A 15801-nucleotide genomic window follows, 5' to 3' on the forward strand; every position below is an offset into this window, starting at 1 on the left:
CCGTATTTGACCATCAGGCTGTCCATTTGAAGCCCGTCTTTGGAGGGCAGCAATAGCATCAGTGGCTTTCTACAGATTAGCTTTTCAAAACAATCTTAAGATTTAGAGTATGTACTGTGGAGAATAAAATAAGTGCTGGTCAAATAGCATGACATCAAATGTTATTGGCAACCAAAATTTCAGTGTATCAAAAAGATTTCTAATTCCCCAGGCAGAAGAACATAGATTTCAAGCATTATTTAATAACATAAAATGCCAGAGCAACAAAAGAAGTTGGAGGGTCTCTTAGAATTTGCCATTTAATAAGATTTGAGGTTTGCTTAATTTGCCAAATTCACAAAGACTTAGTAAAATTCCACATCTTTGGAATTCTGTGTACTCTATATCTTCTACTGAAGCTGCTCCATTTGTACTGGGAATAACATTTAAGAATGCCTAAAGAATGTTTGTTAAATTGAATGAATTTATCATTTGGTTTAAAAGATCATAGTTTGGGAAAACAAGAACTCTTCTGATCAGATGTTCTGTTGCTCTTCTGTTGTACCAGAATACTAGGATAGAAAGAACAGTAGACTAGGAGCCTGGGTTCTAGTCCTGGCCCTGCCTTGAACCTGCTATCTAACCTTGAACATATCACTCTTTCTAGGCTTCATTTTTCTCCTTTTGCAGTTGAATGAGTGGAATTAAGTGACCACCAAGGTCCTTTCCAGTTCCAACATTCCATAGATTTCCCAGAATCAAAATGTTCTGATAGACACAGTTCTCCCCGTAGATGAATTTTCAAAGCACCAAAAAAGAAAACTCCTTAACCTCAGTGAGTATTCTTTATACAGTAGAACCTTGACATAATATAATCCTTAGGGTCCCATGTCATTGGACCCTATTTTAGGTGAGTTTGTTTTATAATAAAGTCCTTTGAAAATTCCAATAGTAACTGAACCACCCTGCTTCCACCCACTTATTGGATGGAAGTCCAAGCTGTATCCATCTTAATCTGAATTCCACACCATAGTCAGACATAGCTAGCAGAGTTCCAGGATAAGAAGGACATAACAAATATCCTCACGCCAAATCCATCTCCTGATTCTTAGAGGTGCCCCTATCTCATTAAGGATTTGTTTTGTTTTAAAATTCCCCTCTAATTATGTTGTAAAAAAAAAAATAAGTTGGGCGTTTTGCTGGGTTCAGAGTACAATTGCTGAGGACACCAATGTACGGAATGGTTATGTTAATGTTGATATGCTTTGATTTGAATTGTTTGCTAGTATTGACCAATGAAGTCTCCCAACCTGCCACATAAGGCATTTAGCAATGATTCCTGGCCACCCCCTTGGTCACGCGTCCGCCACACCTTCAGCATCCCAGGATGCTTTGTCATTTGAACTGAAACAGCTTTTCTCTGTCTTGCTGGGTGATCCAGTCAAGATATGCTTAGGATCAGAGCACAAAGTTCAATTGGCCCAAAATGACATTTGCCTTGTGTTTCAAGTGGCACATCCCTAGACTCGGCTTCTTTCTATTTGATAGCTTAGGCTTTGAAGCACATTTGGAAAGGTTTTCAACTCTCTTTGGATTGTGTCCCTGCCATAGTGTGTGGTTTTCTTTAACACTCACCCTTAGAAAGTCAGACAAATATTTTGTTTTCATTTTTCACAATGCGACATGGAAGATAGCCATCCTATCCTTGTGGCTCTATAGAGAATAGAATCATCAGGAACATAACTCTCAAATTTTACCCCAGGACTCATGTAGTATCTCTCTTATTAGAAAAGCATGAACTCAAATTATATTATTCAGTGTGATTTTATGCTTTCTGTTGTAGTTTGGTACAAGGAAATATGGCTTGTAGAAAAATGCTTTTTACAATATGCCCACCTTTGAAATCTTTGCAGTACCTTCCAGTGGTCAGCTCTTACTTTTTTTATACAGATGTGAGCAATCCAGATGGCAGAGAATGTATGCTGTACGGGTGCGGTTGGTTTACAAACAATAAAGACCAGTAACGGAAGAGACAGCATGGTGCGGGTTGTCAGAAACAGCCCCCTTGTGCGTATGAATTACATATGACAATGTTCTCTTTTAATTATAGCAAGCAGATGAGACTCTGGATTTTGAAGAACAGATCTTAGAAGCAGCCAAATCCATTGCAGCAGCCACGAGTGCCCTCGTCAAGTCAGCTTCGGCCGCCCAGAGAGAGCTGGTGGCCCAAGGGAAGGTGAGTAAGTCCAGCATGGGCAAGTGGTAGAAAACTGAGGAATTGAAAAGCATCTGGAGACAGGGCCTGAGTGATCCAGGATACGAATTGAAATAGCTACACGTGACATCTTTACTCAATGAATTGCCAGCCCTGGTCTAGATTGGCCGAAAACTGTGTTTACATAAACCTGACAAACATAATTAAGTATTTGGACTCCAGGCCTTCCAGCTGCTCCTTATTAAGAAAGGCATTCCACTTTAGAATGGAGAGGCAAGTCCTGGACTAAACATGTATATTCCCATTGTACCATTGGACTATTTGAGTCATAAACGATCTTTTTTTTCCCTTTGTGAGTGGCTGACTATCTAAACACCGGAGCTAGGGAGCTGGTACAAGTCAAAAATGCCATTTTTGCTCTTCTCGCTTCCAAGCAGTAGTGTCATTCATTCTTTAGCATTTGAGTCCTGTGGAATGAATGAGTGACCAACTTCACACAGATAATTTTCTTCTGAGTTTGTTGTTGTTCAGTTGTTTTTCAGTCATGTCCAACTCTTCCTGACCCTATTTGGGGTTTTTTTGGCAAAGATACTGAAGTGGTTTGCCATTTCCTTCTCCAGCTCATTTTACGGATGAGGAAACTGAGGCAAACAAGTTTAAGTGACTTGCCCAGGGTCACGTAGCTAATAAGTGTCCAGGTACCAACTTTCATAATGCCACTTTGTGTTTAAATTGAGGGTTTCTTAGATGTGATTCACCTGTAAACTACCCATTCCATTCTGCCTCACCACAAAATGGTAGTTCTTAGTTCTCCTTTGTTTGACTTAAGGATTATGAGTAGTTTTGTCTTCTCTTTAAATTCAATTGCGTGGCAGTTGTTTTTTACTTTTTGGGGGGGGGGGGTTGTTTTTTAAAAGATTCAGTTTCGTCATCTGTTAAATGAGGGGGTTGGATTAAATGACTTTTAATGTCCCCTCCACCATTATGATGCTAGGACTCCTTGTATAACAACGTAGAAGAGGGTAGGGTAGGATAGTGGTTAGAGAGCTGGCCTTAGCCAGGAAGACCTGGGTCATGGCCTACCTCTGACATACTAGCTGTGTCACCCTAGGAAGGTCACTTCCTTCTCAGTGCCCCTTAGGCAGCCCTCTGAGACTGTTGATTACAGAGTAACTGCCAGTCATCTTTGGGAATTTTCTGTAAAAATGAAACCACAGGTCCAATATGAAAAATATAAAGAACTTAATAATATTATTTAATAATTATATCCTTCTTTAAATAAAATTGTAGTCTAAAAATGTGTAATTTAGATGGACAGTTCCACCTATCCAAATCCTAGCCACCCTTCAAAGCCGCTGCAGAATAACATGATAATTAAAAAGCAAATAAACGAAAACGTTATCTGAAATGTGTGTACATGGGTACAGCTTCCCTTTTTTCTAACGAGCAACTGCCTGCAATGCCCCCTGGTGTTTGAATCTGTAATCTCTGAAGTCACCTTAAAGATCCCCGTGGTCCCATTAGCACTTTCTCTTTCTAAAGGTCTCCTTTGACAATGCAGTGAGGTCTGGCCCCTCCATATTTCTAGACATGAGCCAAAAGCTCTTTGCATTGCCACTAACCTCCCGTGTGCCTGCCTGGAAGGAAATATTTCCCCTAAAACCTTGCTTTAGTCCCCTTGTTGTTATTCTTTTGTTACAAAAACAAGCTGTCTTCAGGCTTTCCTTGCCCTGATGAAACAACCTGAATTTCTTGAAGACGAGGAATCACAGGAGTTTATGAACAGTAAGACAAACCGCTTTTCTTCTGAGACATCTGCCAGAAATTCACGTTGCCACTTTCAGTGCCCAGTAACTAGAGGGATTTCTATTTTCCTCATCCGTTGAAATACAGGGACTTTGTAGCTCCCAGATTTCAAGTGGAATGCAGTTGTCAGAGGAAGTAAATAAAAGACTGTCCCCCACCTGTTGTTCCCTGAGCTTTTCTTGGGAAACTCAGTATCTGGCAACTAAAATCAGGTCATTCTGAACAGTTCTTATCTGCTCTGCGTGGCCCAAGACTGGGTGGGATCTGCTTGGACAGCCTTTCATGAAGTGTTCGGGGTCCTGTCTGAGAAAGGGCTTTCTGTTCTCCTATTAATGCTACTTCTGGGTGGTGGTGCCATGTGGGATTATGAATTAGTTTGCTCTCTTTTTAGCTTTAGAAGAAAGCAGAGGCCTCAAAAGTACATGGCAGGGGAAGGGAGGAGCGATGGCCTCTCATGCTCTCCTAATATCTCTAAATTGTCCTCTTTAGGTTGGCGCGATCCCCGCAAATGCTGCTGACGATGGACAGTGGTCTCAGGGACTAATTTCTGCGGTGAGTCATTCATTGCCTTCTCTTCTCTATTTGCTTTCTGAACTCTCTGAGGAAAGTTAGAGAGCTTCTGATCCTTTTTTTCTTCTGTTGGCAATTTCCAGGCCAGGATGGTGGCGGCGGCGACCAGTAGCCTGTGTGAAGCCGCCAATGCCTCCGTTCAGGGCCATGCCAGTGAGGAAAAGCTGATCTCATCCGCCAAGCAAGTTGCAGCTTCCACGGCCCAGCTGCTTGTGGCTTGTAAGGTGAAGGCTGACCAGGACTCAGAGGCCATGCGGAGGCTACAGGTAAGAGCCCCTCGTGCCAGGGGATGGGAGGGTGAATACGCCTTTGGCAATCCATGTGTTTGTTCCAAGCTAATAAATTAATCAGTCATTCAATCGACGATAATAATAATGATGATAATGATGACGATGATAACAATAGTTAACATTTAGTGCTTTCCATGTGCCAGGCACTGTGCTAAGCTCTTTATAATTATCTCATTTGATCCTCACAACAACCCTAGGAGGAAGGTGCTATTATTATCCCCATTTTACAGATGAGGAAACCAAGGAAGATAGAGGTGAAGTGAATTGTCCATTGTCACCCAGGTAATAAGGGTCCAAGGCTAGATTTGAACTTAGGTCTTCCTGACTCCAGGCCCAGCTCTCTCTCTATTTGCTAATGAAATAGTCACTGCCACCCAAGGAGCTCTGACTCTATCAGAAAACATATGTATAATGATAAGTTGATGTATACATATTTACACATACACACATAGATGTTTATATGTGAGTTAGCAAAATTATAAATGGAAGCAAATGGCTAAACAATGTTCCCTCAATGGTGACAATATCTGTTCATCATTAAAATGATAAAAATTGATTCACAGGCGTGAGTCCTTCTAGTTCTTTGTGACATCTCCCACAGCTCAGCTGACTCTAGGTCCCATCTTAAACATCAAAAATCACTGGTCACAAGAGACCACACAAGAAAATGGGGTGGGGATTGGGGGAGGTAGCAGAGGTACCACATCACAGTTCATCATCACAACTAGAAAAACAGTGTAGACTATCAGGCCTGCTAATAGCACAGACAGAAATACCATACTTATTAGGAAAAAGCTCAACAGGTTTGGCTGGGATATGTGACCAAGATCTACACTTTCTATTTAAAAGTATTACAACCCTAAAGACCACAGTGATCTCATATCAAAGAAAGAGTAAGTCTTTAGTAGTTACGCTGGTATTGAGGGAAACAATTAATACAAAACCCTGGCTATAACCAAAAATGTTTTGGGCCAAGCTGTTCAAGGTCATTTTCACTGCTTATTGATTAGAATAATCTTATTTATAATAATATGAATGAAAAATGAACTCTTGACTGATGGAATATAGGCTTTTGGAGGTCAGGAACTCCAGGAAAGCAGCAGGGGGTAGTAGAAAGAATGCTAGACTTTTCATGGAAGCAAAAAACTGGAAGCAAAATACATGCCCATCAGTTGGGACATGGCTAAAAATGTTGGGGTACATGAATGTACCTTGTTACTGTGCAGTAAGAAACAACAAATATGATAACTGCAGAAAAGCATGGAAGATTTAGACAATAACTCTTTAAAAATGTCAATGTAAATAATGACAACCACTAAAGAATTGAAAAGGAACGTTGAAGAATTACAAAGAACAAGCACAACCCCAAAGATAGCATTCCTTTGAAGAGGTGGGAGGTCTTATATGTTTTCAGACTTTGTCCAATGCATTAATCAATTTTGCAGATTTTTTTCTCTTCTTCCTCTTTCTTTTTAAAAAATATTATTTGTTATAAGGGATAGTTAATTGAGGAGGGTATGGGGAAGGATACCAAGGAAAATGTAGGCCATACAAAAATAAAATATTAATTTAAATTATTTTTTAAAAAGCAAGGATGCTAGAAAAAATGCTTTGAAAAACAAATCCCAGCTTTGCTGCTTACTATCTGTGTGACCATGGGCAAGTCTTTTGACTTCTCTTGTCCTTAGAGACTCATCTTTAAAATGATGAGTTCAAGCTAGATGATCTCTAAGGTTCCTTCCATCTGCGATCCTGTGATATATTTTTGATTTTGTCTTTGTATCCCCAGTGCCTGGTATGTTACAGTCACTAAAGAAATGCTTATTATTTAGGGTTAGTTGTTTGATTAATTTGGCTTCATCTTTTAAAATTTAATTTCTTGATTTTTTGTTTTTAAATCACAGTCACTTCCAAAGATATCCTTCTCTCCATCTACCAAGTAAGCCAACCCTTTAAACAAAGATATAAAAGGAAAGGTGGCAGGGAGATCAGAAAAGAGGTGGTGGGATTGTGGTTCAGCAAAAGAAACACATTGACATTATATGCAATATTCCACACTCATATCCTTCCACTTTTTTAACAAAGGGAGAGAAATACATTTTTTCTCAACTTTTCTCTAAGACCAATTGGTCATTTTGTTTAATGATCTCCACTAACAATGTTGTTTTTATCTATACTGTTTTCTTAGTTCTGTTTGCTTCACTCTGGCTCTTCCCATGGGTCTGAATTCTTCATCTTTGTTTGACCATATCTGAAGGTCTGTTTTGCCTAATCTGAATGGCTGTGTCTTTAATGATATGATTTGTATTTCACTCTCACTCTAGGCTGCAGGAAATGCTGTGAAAAGAGCATCTGACAATCTTGTGCGTGCAGCGCAGAAAGCGGCCTTTGGCAAAGCTGATGATGATGATGTGGTGGTGAAGACAAAGTTTGTGGGCGGCATTGCTCAGGTGTGTGAACCCTCAGGACTAACGTTTGGTGCACCCTCCAGTCTTGGCCCCTACAATAGCTGCTAAGGGTCCAATCATTCAATCAACAAACATTTATTAAGGGCCTTCTAAGTGCAAGGAATACAAGTACAAAGAAAGAAACCGTCCTTTCAATCACAAGGTTATATTCAAATGATAAAGAGAATAGGCACATACCTAGGGTATCTTTAAGCTTTAGTAATTTAACACAGTACTAAAGCTTTTGAGCCACCCTGCATAAATATATTCTGAATAAATATAAAGAGAATAAATACAAATAAATGCAAAGTAGTTAAATAGGAGGTAGTTTGGGATGAAGGGTACAAAGTTGTTGGAGGGATAGGGAAATGTTTCATCTAGGAAATGATACTTGAGCTGAATCTTGAAGAGGGAGAAGTATTTTATGTGAGGAAGGGATGCATCCCAGGCATGGGGGACAGCCAGTGCAAAAGCAGGGAGGTGATAGATGAGGTGTCCAGAGTGAGGAACAGAAAGAAAGCCAGCTTGACTGGATCACACTAAGTGGGAGGGCTGTAACTTCTGACAAGACTGGATGGATAACTTGGACCCAAGTTGTGTAGGTCTTTAAAAGTTAAACAGAGGAATTTACGTTGTATCCTAGAAGCAATGGGAAACCACTGGAGTTGTCTGGGAAGGGAAGTCACACAGTCAGGTGTCACCAGTCAGAAGTGATGAGTACCTGACATAAGGTGGCAACTATGGGAGACAAGAGGAGTCCGATGGAAGAAATATTATAAGGGCAAGACTTAATAGCAACTGATTGGATACATACAGTGAAGGAAGAGTGAGAAGTCTTGGCTAACGCTGAGATAATAAACCTCACACACTGGAAGGATAATGGTACCTTTGAGAGGAACAGGGAAGTCTGAAAGAGGGGAGGTTTTAGGAGGAGAGACACTAAGTTCAGTTTTAGAGATGTTAAGTTTAAGGTGTCTCCAGGACAGTGTGAAATGTCAAATGTGAAGTTCAGAGGACAAAGTGGGTCTGAATGTAGATCTGTGAGTCATCTATAGAGATGATAGCTAACCCATGAGAGTAGATAAGATTACCAAGAGAGAGAAGAGAAGAGAACCTAGGATAGGACCTGGGAGAATATCCATATATAGTTATGGGACATGGTATTGATAGGGAACTATAAAAAAAGAAGACTGAGAAGGAACAGTCAGTAGGTAAGAGGAGAAACAGTGGAGAGTCGGGTCATGAAAACCCAGGGAGAGAACAAAGTATTGAGAAGGTAGTCCTCAGTGTCAAATGCAGCAGACAGGTGGAGAGGGATGAGGACTGAGAAAATGGCAGCCTGTTAGTAAATTTGGAAAGAGCTATTTCAGTGGAATGATGAGGTTGGAAGCCAGATTACAAAGAGTTGAGGAAAAAGTGAAAGGAGTTGTGAGAAGAGGAGTTGGAGGGGAGGAGGGGAATGAGCAAATGGGTTCTCTGACAATTCAGGTCCTTGATACCAAGCCCCTCCATCTAAGCTGAGCTTTCTTGGGGAAATGGAGAAGTTACCAGGGAAGGTAATAGGTAGTAGCCAAAATTAAATAAAATAAAATTAATTAAATTAAATAAATTAAAATAAATTAAATTATGAAGGACCGCTGTGCCCGGCACAGAGAGATGGAAAGGAAGATGACAGGTAAAGAAAAAGTAGCAGGGGCATGCCCATGTCTTCTTCAAGTCCATCAAGCCTTATTGCTTTTCTTCTAGATCATTGCTGCCCAAGAAGAAATGCTGAAGAAAGAACGAGAACTAGAAGAAGCAAGGAAAAAACTGGCTCAGATCCGCCAGCAGCAATACAAATTCCTCCCCACAGAGCTGAGAGAGGATGAGGGCTAAACCCCAGAGCTGAGGTCAAAAGCCCAAGGGGCCGCTATAGAAAGAACCAAACTGACATCCTTCTGATGAGCCACGGGCTTATCTGGAAACTGCCTGCAGGTGCTCAGAGGAGCACCAGACAAATGTGTGTTTATGTTCTTGTTCATCTGTACGGCAAAAGCTGCATGATCGTGTCGTCCCCACGGTACAGTGTCCCCTTCTCTTCCCCTTCCTCATTCACTGTATCTCAAGAGAGGACACACATTTTATGAACTGTTACCCCTATTCCCCCCGCAAAAAAAAAAATCAGTATTATGTCACTCTTTGACATTTGGATTTTGTCAATCCTCCCCCCCGGCCTGTTATTGGGATCTTTGGGGGAATCTTAATAGGAAGAAAGAAAAACTGAGGAAAAGTCATTCACGTCACCGGTATCTACCACTATAGAGTAAATGATTCTTCTCCTTCTCCAGAGAAGATGGCAGACGTGGTTTGGACACAGTTAAGCTACAAACGCAAACCAGTTCGGACTCCAGGAGGGTGATGTGTGCCCTCCCCCCCCAATTTTGTGTTTTGGTAATTGACTCGCCTCGGATTTTAGAAGAATCATTGCTCCCAATTGCACTAGTCTGTGGGTCTGTTCTTGCTCCTTATCTATCATCTACTTGTATGATATGTACCAATTGTATATTCTGTGGCCCAGGAAGTGAAATATTGTTTTTTGTTTTTGTTTTTTGTTTTTCCTCTCTAGAACTCCAGTGGGCTAAGGAAAAGGAGGCCTGTCAGACCTTGGGAAGCAAGGGATTGTAATAAAACATGCATGCTTAGTTACTCTTCTGAAGCTGCTTAGGTTTGCACACATTCATACACACAAATACACCCATCCATTCTCTAGTTAAGGTCCAAGCATATTGGCCACCTTTTAAAAGTTACTTTAGGGCGTTCATCCAGAATGGATGAATTGCTCAGTGTCTCCTCTTTCTCCTTCCTCTTCTCCCATCTGTAGGCTTTGTCCTGTATCAAAACTACTGTATTCTCAGAAAAAGTCAGTCTCCATATTTGGAAATTCCATTGTTCAGGAGGTGAGAAAATAACTCACAAGCTTCATCTCCTTGATTGAGCATCAGTATGAAATAGTTTATCATATTGGAACTTTCTAGAACTTTCTCTTTTTTTTTTTTAAATGTCCTCAGGTACTTCCCCCTCACCTACTACTTTTTGGAACTTTTTTTTTCTTTCTTCCTTTTTTTTTAAATGCAATATTTCATAAGGTACTTTACCTTTTCCCTGAATTCCCAAGAGTATTCTGATACTCCTATTAAAGAAGGTACATGTAAGATGAGCCAGTCATCCCAAGCATAGTCCTTTGTAAAGTTCATGGAGGGAGCAGCAGAACCTGCTTGTCAGAAAAAGCTTTCACCCTCTGCCTGTTTTCCTGGAGAGTGTTAGCTTTATTTCCTTCTCCTTCCTTGCTGTCATTAACTCTGTATGGGATGGATTGGAAAGTCCACTTAGAATGGGAAAAGATGGTCTTTCCAGCCTTCGAAAGGCTCCACTTTTAGATTGCAATACATTTCCAAATTAATCATTTATACGGCAGACCCCAGTCCTAGCCCATCCATCTTGCCATCCTTGCTCATGAAACCTTGCTAATTGGACTTCAGAGCAATCTCATAGTATTCAAGTACCATTCAGCTATTGAAGACTTCCCCTATTTAAGAGACTTTGCATGCACTATACGTATCAGGGAAGTTTTTTTAGGGACTAGTAGAGACTTAAAGATGATAGTGTCTAGGTTTGTTTTTGGTTTTGTTTTAACTTGAGAATGTGTACAGGGAATTGGGTTAAGAAGGCAGTGGGCTTACCAATTCCCCAGAATCAAGGAATAGATAGAATTGTGGCATCTCAGGAAAAGGTGGAGGGCTCGTGGAGTGTGGCAGCTGGTCTGTGTGGATGCTGCCTGGAGCTTGGCCCGTCCCTGAGCCTCTTCAGAGATCCCCTCAGATACACCCCCTGGCTATGCCCCTGCCTCCCACGTGTGATGATGACGGTGAAGCCTCTTTTGTCACACAGCTTAGTGAGGGGAGTCTGAAACATCAGTAGATATTTCCTAATGTATTTACAAGGAAACTGGCTGAAGAGGATAAATAGAAAGCCAAATCCTTTGCAAGCTGTGAGGAATAGGAAAGAAAGACAGAAGTTTATTTTTGTAGCGCCTAAACGTCCCCCTTTGTCAGGGTTTGTTGCTGCTGTTACCCTTCTGGATGCTGTTTGCAGGATGTACTATCCCATGCAGTGTAGCCTTAGTTGGTTCTTTCCTCACTTAGCACACACACGCACACATGTGCATGCACGCACGCACACACACACACCATCCTATGTGAATAACCTCATTTTGGGCAATCAGATGTGGGCTTTGTTTTATCCATAAAATGGTATGTGGCTTGATGGTAGGTTTAGACATTTTTTAATAATTGTTCCGTTCCCCCTAGATCTTACTGCTTAGATTTTTAAGAGAGCACCTTCCTCTGGCTAAAATTAAAAGTTTTCTAAAGGCTAATATCCCCAAACATGAGTCTTTGTTTCAGGAAATCACTTTCTTTTCATAAGATCATAGATGTATGCGGGTTTTTAATCTTTTTTGTGTCCTGAACCCATTTGTCACTCTGAAGCCTATAGGCCTCTTCTCAGACCAATGTTTATTAAATGCATAAAATAAAATATATAGGATTATACAGGAAACCCATTATATTGAAATATAAAAGTATTTTTTTAAGTTAACAACCCAAGTTAAAAACCCTGATCTAGCCCAACCTCTCACCCCTTATTTTACATAGGAGAAAATTAAGGCCTAAAGAGGGACAGGTGAAATGATTTGATAAAAGTCGCATATCTAGTAAATGACAATGGGGACTCATTTCTAGATCTCCTAATTCCAAATCCAGTCTTGACTGTTCTGTCATCAAGGGGATGATAAATCAAAGGTATCCACATTTTTGGTTTAGATAAGGGTAACCAATAAAGATATGTGTGAGGTTACATTGTCTATTAAATGTGGGATGTGCTGGTCATTGCCTTTTTTTCTTATGCTGGGACCTAGAGTTTTACTTTGATCCCCAGGGTCCAAAGGCCTGCAAATTGAAGAGCTGTTGTTGAACATTTGAGGAGTCTACTTTGCAATGAACACAGGGAAACCAGCAACTTAGTCTTTCTCTCAGTAAAATGATCTCCAGTGCTCCGAAACTGAGCTGTGCCCAGAGATTAAACTGGCCAGTAGAAGATACCCAACGTATCTGATTTTCTTAAAAACCATTTGGGCAAAGGGCTAAAGGATCGTAGAATCACAGGTGCTAAGTGTTTTATCTGCAGTCATAAACCTTAATTATTGACTCATCTCCTAATCTACAGTGACACCAAGCATTAGTGTAGAATTTGGGGGAAAACTGGAAGTTCAATGAGTGTAGCTTTTTGAAATGTGCTCTGTAACAGGATTTAGACCAGCCAACAATGGTATGTCCTGGGCCTCTGCTCTGCTCAGAGTACAGTCTAAGAAGTACACATCCTTTTAGCTTCTTTACATGCTAATTTTATAGAAATCATGAGACTCATGGAAATGAACTCTTATGGCTTCTTATGTTGGCAAGTATTGGTTTTCTGAGAGTGTTTTTCTATGAATATTCTGCCAGTGAATTTATGGACAAAACAAATTTATAGTCTTCTTTACCACCACCACCAAAAGAAAAAGAAACACAAAAATCTATGAAAACTTTTAAAATTTGGGTGCATTGTAATACTATAATTTATCAGATTTGCAATTACATTTTTTAAAATTACTCTCCACTACGCGTGTGTGTGTGTGTGTGTGTGTGTGTGTGTGTGTGTGTGTAAGAGAGAGAGAGAAAGTGAGTGTCTGTCTGTCTGTCTCAGAGGCATATGCAGAGTTGCCAGCTGGTATTTCCAGTACCATTGACTAAGGTACCTCACTAGAAGTCATTGGACTTCAGCCCTTTAGGTATAGTCTTTAGAAATGCCTCACATCTACTAACTCAAAATGTCCCAGAGCAAACATGCAGCCTCCCTCTTCAAATCAGAGGGGTGGTTTTTCCTTGGGTGGCTCTAGGAACCTTGTGCCTTCCTCTTAATAAAAAGCTTCCTGGGAAAGGTACAAAATCATTCTCCCAAAGGAGATAACTGTAGTTAGTATATAGAACTGAAAGATGGGGTTAAAAAATCTTCCATCCTTAGTCATGACTTCTTGTCCTTGCTTTAAACCAAATTCCTTAGATTAAAATAAAGATGTAATTTAGGTTATACCCTCATAATGAGGACGCTTCTAGTACCCAAACGAAAAGACAATGCTGGAAACACAAATAAAATACAAACAGCTTGACTTTGTATATTTGTTTAGAGGATAAACTGTAGCAGCCACTGAGCTTGGCCAATCCTTATAAGGGCTAATGCTCTCTGTGGTTCAGTATTTGCATTTTTAAAGACAGAACATGGTAGTAGGGACTTAACTGAACTTAATTTTCTGAATTATGGATTACAGCCTGGGTGATCTTTCCCACCACTTAATTTTAGTTTTGTTTTTCAGTTAACAAGCATTTTCTTTTTCCCTCTCCCACCCCACTATTGAATGGAGGGGAGAAAAGGGGGGTAGGGTATGGAGGAGAGTACCACAAAGGATGAAGAAATACAAAACTTTTATAATATGAGCATAGTCAAATAAAACCAATCCCCACATTGACCAGGACCAAAACCATGTCTCATTCTATCACTTCTCCATCAGGAGGTGGACAGCATGCTTCATTATCAGTTTCTGTGGAATCATGTTTTCCTACTACCTACTGCAAATTACCTTTCCCACTCTACAACAGGAAAGGACAAAACAAGAACACACTGATTTTAGTTTTGGAATTTTGGAAGGTGAAAATGAACACATGGTATATAGATTCCATATTGCAAGTTAGTTAAATGTCATCTCCCTAGAGTTGGGCCAAAGTTCCACAGATTTTGGGTTCTGGGTAAATGAACTAAGATGCTCTTGACATCCTATAAGATTACTACCCTTCACTGGCTCCATCTTTCTCCCTCTATAAATGGTAATATGTTATAAATCATTAGGAATGGACTTTATTATGTTGATTTTTCTCTTTTAAAAAAAAACACTATGAAGGGATTTTTCTTTTTTTGTAAATGAAGTTTGAGCTTTTTCTTGCTGTGAATCTGCTTCCTTACCCCTCTTACAAGCGTCCATGTTTTAAATGCTCAACCTTGAACTCAGAATCGTTCCAGGGTGTATGAGACAGGCTCTTGCTTGGCAACTTGCCCTCATCAAGCTGCAAATCCAGAAGGAATCAGAAATGGTCCATCCCTGATGTCATAGTGTCTGTATGCTATTTATCTGGCCACAGAAATTATTTTTTTGTATTCACCAGAAATAAACTTTTAAAGAAATGAATCTGTGTGAGGGTCTGAGACAGTAAGAATGTGTATGAGCATACTGAGTACCAGGGGATGCCACACAGTTCTGAAATCACCCAAACCTATCAAGAATGGGGTTAAGGGAGACAGTGGAGAACACAAGAATGTGTGTGATCCTCATCCAGGCCCATAGAATACCATCCATCTCTGCCTTCATCCAGTAGGGATCCAAAGGTGAAATAATTGCTCAGACGAGATACAATTTCTTTCTTTAAGCAGGAAATTGGAGGCTCTTATGATGGGAAGGAGGAGGTGTTAGTTTTTGCTTTTTTGTCCAGATCTGTGATTTCACCATGACTTCACCATTAGAAAAGTCCCTCTGTCAATGCAGCCAGACAACGGTTCTGCCACTGAGAGTCTTGGAGAATGCCTTGGGTACTGAGAAGTTAAGTGACTTGCCTACGGTTATTCAGTCACTGTGTGTCAGAAACAGGTTGTGCCCAAATATTCCTCTCATAGTTTTGTTTATTTTTTAACCTGTCCAAAGAGTGTTGTGGATAACCAAATCCCGTATTTTTTTTTTTGTTTCCATAAACAAGTCAGAAAGGACGTAAGATGAAGTGCTTCCTGAAACTGCCCCTTTCCCTGGGGAGTGGAGGCAAAGAAGGCTCTGTCCAGTTTACTTTAATGCTGTTATTTCCTTCAGTGTTGACGGCAATTTCATGGACCTCTGGAGCTGCTTGCTCATATTTTTCTGTAACCCACATTGCAGTGGGTTAAACATGTGGGTGCAAAGACTCACCATACTAACCAAGAGAGTATCATTGGTCAGTGGTGGCATTTAGTGGTTGCTTTTCCCTTCACATTTTGAGGTCCAGCAAAATGTTAAGTCAGTGTCTCTAAGCTTTTGTCTTAGAAAATGAGGGGATGTTTGAGGATTGCTTAGGATTCGCTACCTTAGAAGTGAGTATGTACTGCCTGGCACCTAGAAAGATCATTGGCAGGGCACTGAACCCTTCAGCATATCAAGGTAATTGATCAAACATATTATTGGGTCATGGGAGTTTAGAGTTGGAAGGGACCTTAGAGATTATCCAGTCAAGTGGTTCTCAAGTGTTTTGGTCTCAGGGCCCCTTTATACTTAAAAATTATTTAGGACCCCTTTACTCTCTTAAAAAATTATTGAGGACCTCAAAGAGCTTTTGTTTATGTGAAG

General features: G+C 40.4%; 1 protein-coding gene across 1 annotated transcript in view; it reads left to right on the forward strand.

Annotated features, from left to right (window-relative positions):
- TLN2 (talin 2) overlaps positions 1-14618 on the forward strand; it is a 579984-nt gene extending 565366 nt beyond the window's left edge. Inside the window, exons 55-59 of the mRNA XM_027851789.1 lie at positions 2090-2215; positions 4490-4552; positions 4654-4836; positions 7185-7310; positions 9054-14618. Of these exons, the coding sequence (XP_027707590.1) occupies positions 2090-2215; positions 4490-4552; positions 4654-4836; positions 7185-7310; positions 9054-9182 (627 nt within the window). The 3' untranslated portion in view covers positions 9183-14618. The remainder of the gene's footprint in view (positions 1-2089; positions 2216-4489; positions 4553-4653; positions 4837-7184; positions 7311-9053) is intronic.
- Positions 14619-15801: the final 1183 nt, after the last annotated feature.

This window comes from Vombatus ursinus, unplaced genomic scaffold (genome assembly GCF_900497805.2).
Source record: "Vombatus ursinus unplaced genomic scaffold, bare-nosed wombat genome assembly UNPS02009205.1, whole genome shotgun sequence".
Taxonomy (NCBI): Eukaryota; Metazoa; Chordata; class Mammalia; order Diprotodontia; family Vombatidae; genus Vombatus; species Vombatus ursinus.